Genomic DNA, 6,000 nt, shown 5'->3' with positions numbered 1-6,000 from the left:
AGATTATCCAGCTCACATAGGTGTTTGGTGTTTGGCTAATTAGACTTCTTATTTTGGAGTGTTGTGCAAAGCAGGTTTCATTGCTAAAGCTGTAGTTTAGCTGCTGGCTGCCTCTTTAAGGCATGATGGTTGATTATACTACCGCACTAAGAGACTGGCCACACAATTGGAGCTGCTTAATTATGGATTTTTAGGTTCCATGATATGCATTGAAATCGTCTTTCAACCAAAGCAAACAAAGTTTTGCCTTTTCTAGTTTCTTTTTGACTATTATAAATTACGTTTGCTTACTAATGGAGGGAAACAAAATGCTGTATTGATTTTGATTAATATTTCAACATGTACTATATGCTCTCTTATAGCCCTGTTGAAAACACAAACTTTTTGGCAAGAGACCAGCATAATTGTCTGTTTTCACCACAACCTTTCCAGGAACTCAGGAACCTTTACTGTGTTCTCATTGGAGGAACCAGGGTCTAAATTTAGTTCTCTTTCCATAGACTTCTGGTGCCATTTTCCATCTTTTCTTCAGCTGTACCCTGTAGTGTTAATAATCAAATTTCTGTTGAATTATATATGTGAATATTTCTACAAACAAAGACAATTCAGGAATGATACTTCCTTAATTCCTTTTGGTTGTGATAGTAGCATTTCCTCCCTAAGCCATCCTCCTTAAATTTAGACAGTGAGCTGAATGTGTCTCACATTGCCACACTGCAGTTTACATCAAAGCAACAATTAACCACAGAGACACCCAATAGATGGAGCTTTTAGACGAGATGATAAGACTTCTCTCAGGGACGACATCGTCCATCCAGATCTTCAAGATCTACAAACGACTTCACTTTGCAAATAAACAGAACAAACAGACCAATTTTTTTGCAATACTTTTATTCACAACTGTGAATGAAAATGAACAGCTTGTATATAAAAAGAAGAAAAGTAATCAGGTCATGGCATTCATAAAGTCACCATACTATTTATGGCTGTATTAGACATTAGACCATGAAGCCCTACAAACGCATGTATTTAAATGTTCCAAAATTAGATTATTGACAGTGTCAAAAATAACTTGAAGGTCAGCGACATTTAATCCATTGTATCTCATTTTTAGGGCATCAAACACAAAACAGGCCTGGGGTTTGGAGTGTTATTGGCTCTGACAAACAAACATAATGCCATGCACTCCTTGAATGGTTTTCATGTGCCAGATGTGCCTGCGTGTTTTTTATTCACATTTGGTATTTAGTCATGGCGTGGACTGTGAGCTTTCATTTCCTCTGTGAGACTGTAAATAAGCCCAGCATCCTCTGGGAGTGACTACATAAAACACTCTGTGGTTAGCAGACCTCAGTGCCTGCCAGAGGCACAGCTAAACCATGGACGCTTCACTTCTGTCAAGTAAGGGCAATATCCTAGATATCTCTGTTTATCTAGCAGAAGAACACACCATCAAAAGACAATCCTACTATAAAGAAAAAGCATAAAAAGCAAATGTCTGAGGGGCTGTGATGACAAAAAAAACATAAAGGAAAAAGGGCATTTTTGTCTTTACGTTGTTTTGTCCCAAAAAGAGATGGTGTTTTTTAACCAGCCAAAGAGATCAATTATAAAATTTGAATCTGATTTGTTCTAGCATTTGGTGTTTGATTATGCCACACATTCATCTTTATTTACAGAAAAACTGATGTTTCACAGGTCAACATCATCACAACAGATGTTTGGGAGGGTAAGAGAAAGCAGCTTTCTTTTGTACCCTCATTCGTTCTGCAGTTTTGAGTAATCTCTCATTTCTGATGCTCCCTTGGACTCGACTTGACACGTGCGTTCGGAGCGGTTCAATTCACTTTTAAATATGCCTTTTCTCCAGAGGTCCCAGCCCCCTTGTGATGTGACCCGCATGACTAATTCCATTTAAAGGGGAATAACATGCATTAGGGCTCTCACTTTTCTGCCTCGCATTTGCATAATTTTGTTTGGCAACTTGGAAAAGGGCCATTAACAGCACGAAGACACACACTGTAAAGGAGAGGGACGGAGGCAGATCAATACTTCATTTCAACATCTTTAGTAGCATCGGGGTCCAGATCAGGAGGCATTCACTAATTCAAATTCGTGCAGGAGTCTTGTGATGCTACCATTAGTTCCTGATAAGAAAACACCGTTGTACTGCCTCTCTTAATCTCTGACAGACACGTTCGCTCGATCAATAGTCTTTTACTTTTTTGTTGCAAAGACAAGATTGATTGCCAGCTAGATGCTTGCGCTCAATTCCGCTTCTCGCACTCCTCATTATTGTTTCAATTAGGCATTCTCTAGGGACCTTGTTGGGGGTGGCATTAAAAAGCGACCCCCCTGCGATTCACATCAAACACCGGATGTTTGACAGAGCAACCTTTGACACCAACTTTATTCAGGTCAAGAAGTGGAAGCGCCGTCCAAACAAGTGGATTAAGCAGGAGGGGGGCTGTCTGCGGGAAGCGCAGGGATGACCGGGGGAAGTTGCGACTCGCGCCAGTGAGGAGGAAATAATCACAATGTTACCTTCTCATGAATTATTAAGTACCCTGTGCCTATTTTAGTCCGACTCAAAATGCTGCATTTTCATCTGCGGGTCTGAGGCAGTGTGCAACGGTGTGTTTTTTTTTTGACAGCTGTATTACTGCTGATAAGCGAGACTGTGTGAGCTGATCAAGTAGTGAGACAAGCGTTCAGAGCAGTAGCAGCACAGCAGCAGCAACGCTCTAGTCACAAGGAGCCGTGGCAGCAGAAGCAGCAACAGCACTATCAGTCACAGCAGAGGCAGCAGCGGCAGCAGCAGCAACAAACTCTCTCCTGTCTTTTTCTCTTCTTTCTGGAGTTGTTTCCTGCTCAGAGGACAAAAGCCAAGGAAGTAGGAGGGAAGTGATCCGGGGCTGATAGCTGCCATCAAAAACAAAACCAAAACGCAGACCTGGCTGCCCCCATGCCTATCGAATTTGTTTGCAAAATCAAATTTGCAGAGGAGGATGAGAAGCAGAAAAACAAGCAGGATGGGGACAAGGAGAGCCTGATCGAGGAGATCTGCACACCTCCGGCTAAGGACTTGGCCGGGTTTGCTAACTCCTGCTCCCTTCATGGGATTAACCACATCTTTGTCTCTGGTCGCCTGGGCATCCGGCAGACTCTCTGGGCTCTTGCCTTCTTGACTTCGCTGGCGCTGTTTCTGTACCAAGCGGCTAAGTGTGCCATCTCTTACCTAGAACACCCTCATGTCACAGCTCTGAATGAGGAGGCGACCCCTGAAATGGTTTTCCCCGCTGTGACCATCTGCAACATCAACCGCTTTCGCTTCTCCGCGCTCACCGATGCCGACATCTACCACCTGGCTAACTTGACAGGTCTGCCCCCTAAAAACAAGGATGGGCACAAAGCTACTGATTTAATGTATCCTGCCCCTGACATGCAGGACATCTTCAACAGGACAGGACATCAGTTAGAAGAGATGCTCATGAGCTGCAATTTCAGTGGACAGAACTGTTCAGTCGAGGACTTCTCTGTGGTGAGTGAAAAAGTTTCTCAAAGTTCTGTCTTTGCCGGACTCTTATCATGCTGCATGACTTGCATCATGATTTAATGGCTTCATCAAAACTTTTGTAAAAAAACAAGTTCAGTGACAGTAAAACTTTAACATTTTAAACATAACCAGGAATCATACATAGGTTACTTTACGAGTCTTGTTCATGCAAAACTACTGGTAAGCATGAAAGCAAAATGAACACGAAGAGGAATTGAAATTCTCTTTGTGCTTGTACTCATCTCCAGAGGCCATGTGGTTCCCACGATACATTTCTGCATGCAAGATTCATGGCTTTGGCTCAGTCATCGAGCTGTATCTCTTCTCACTAAGTTCTAAGCAGCAACAGTGTTTGTCTCCAGCCGTGTGTTTCAGCCTGTACCAGAATCTGTTATGTCAAAGAACAAAGGCTGTCGTATGTGGTTGTATACTTTTCCAAGGCAAACTGCGCTTTAATGCTGTCTCCAACTCCAGTAGCTGAGAGTGCATGGCAACAAAATTGTCATCGAAAATAGCCGAGTCTCTTCTTCCTCTCTTTTCCATCCCACCCTGTCGCTCCCCCCCTCTCTCTCTTTCTGACATTGCAGAGCAGCTGCCTCCCTCTCTCTCTGAGCTCTTGTACCTTTCAGGAGGGAAGGAGTAATGCTTCTTCAACGTTGTATTTCAATCCTGCTGCTGTTAAGATTAAATATTTAAAGACAGACATACATGATTTTTGCATTAGCCAGATTGACTAAAAGGAATGAAACAATTTCCATCAGAGGGGGAAAGTGTGTGTGTGTGTGTGTGTGTGAGAGAGAGAGAGAGAGAGAGAGAGGGAGAGTTTGTGCCTGTGTTCTGTGCACTATTTATTAAAGGCACTGTCCTTGCAGGAGATGGATTTCCCCATCTCTCCTGCAGGAATAGGAATATGCAATTGCTTTAGTGATGATAAAGTGCGGGTGTCAAGTCTTAATAGGGTATGTTGAACATTGATATGCTCACCTTACTGAGACCTAAAGATTCTGTCTTATCACAGGAATGGCACTACATTACCTCTGATGTGCCAAATTACGGCAAAAGAAAAAACATTTCACTGCCTCTCCTTCGGCTCCTTCTCTAGCAGTGTATCGTGGCATTTATTTGTCTTTGTTGTCTTTAAGGCAGCCCCTCACACGGAGATGCAGAATTACCTGTGACATGAGAATGGATCCCCCTCCAAGGAATTTTCTCAGTTGTTCTATCAGGCAAAAGAAAATGTCATGCTCCTCGGGGGAACTGAAAAGTTTGATGAAATTCAGTCTGAAGCAACAACATAACTCTAAAAGTTTATAATGTGCTTCTAGCACGTTTGACGGCGATGTCCTCTGACACTTTGACACTCAGTCCTCCCTGAGTACATTAATTAGCCGACAATTCTGACATCTAGGAAATGTCTGTCCCGTGTCAGTCTGTGAAACGTCCTGTAGCTCTCTTTGGACACTGGGTGACTTCATCACAGATTAAGATCCCGTTGAAAGTTCTAAGCTGCGGTTTCCTCTCTGTCGGCTATGTGATCTGCATTTTCGGGGGTCTGTCAGTTAGATTTGTTCCAGGCTACTTGCGGCCTCCACACATGATAAATCACTTACTCCGAGTCCTAGTAGGGGCCATGGCTGGGAGTGTATAGGGAGGAAGGACTGAGAGTTGTGGGACCAGGCAGGAGAGCAGAATGTAAAAGTAACAGGGTGGCGTGCGTGTTTACGTGAGTGTGAATTTTGTAACTACAAATCGCACATCATTTATTACAGCAAAGAAGCCATTATTACAGGTGATGTGCTATTAATCACATGCAAGCATGTACACCTACACACACACACACAAAAGCCTCCCGTGCACGTCGGTCATTATTCTTCCTCTCATGGGGCCCTCCTTCAGGATCGGAGCCTTGTAATGTGTTTTCTTTCGATTGATCATTCCAGGAGCTCCAGATGTTTTATTTTGGTAATGGCTACATGGATGTGGGGCTCTTGGGAAAATTGCATGATGAAATATAATTGCAATATTTTCTGACATTTTAGCTCTTCTGTAAACAGACCATGTTCTGTGCAGTACACCTCTGCTTAGCATTTTCGTTTATTCCACAAAGAATTGCAAAAGCAATTGCTCATAATTTATAGTTTTATAATTGTATTTGAACTCACCATCTCAAATGTGTGCTTTACTCAGGGTGTAAATATTTTTTTTCCTTCTATTTTTAAGTTATTCGTTTATTACAGAAAATCACAAATTGGCTTTTATGCATTCAGTGTTTGAACGAGTTAAATAAGTACAATTGTCTGGCTGCTCTAATTTATGGCAGGAAAATACATAATCACGCAGCAGAAACATTTGTTTTCCTCTTTCCAGCATCGTGGACCGGCATGATTATTTAATGTAGGTAATAAGGCCATTCTTTATAATTGAAGATTACATTATTGACTTGG

The 6,000-nt window shown here is 42.4% G+C and overlaps 1 protein-coding gene across 1 annotated transcript in view; it reads left to right on the top strand.

Moving 5' to 3' along the window:
* Positions 1–2,965: 2,965 nt before the first annotated feature.
* asic4a (acid-sensing (proton-gated) ion channel family member 4a) overlaps positions 2,966–6,000 on the top strand; it is a 71,902-nt gene continuing 68,867 nt past the window's right edge. The window contains exon 1 of the mRNA XM_070914610.1: positions 2,966–3,541. Coding sequence (XP_070770711.1) covers positions 2,966–3,541 — 576 coding nt within the window. The remainder of the gene's footprint in view (positions 3,542–6,000) is intronic.

The sequence above is a fragment of the Enoplosus armatus genome, chromosome 11 (genome assembly GCF_043641665.1).
Source record: "Enoplosus armatus isolate fEnoArm2 chromosome 11, fEnoArm2.hap1, whole genome shotgun sequence".
NCBI classification, from domain to species: Eukaryota; Metazoa; Chordata; class Actinopteri; order Centrarchiformes; family Enoplosidae; genus Enoplosus; species Enoplosus armatus.
This window is presented reverse-complemented; position numbering and strand designations above follow the sequence as displayed.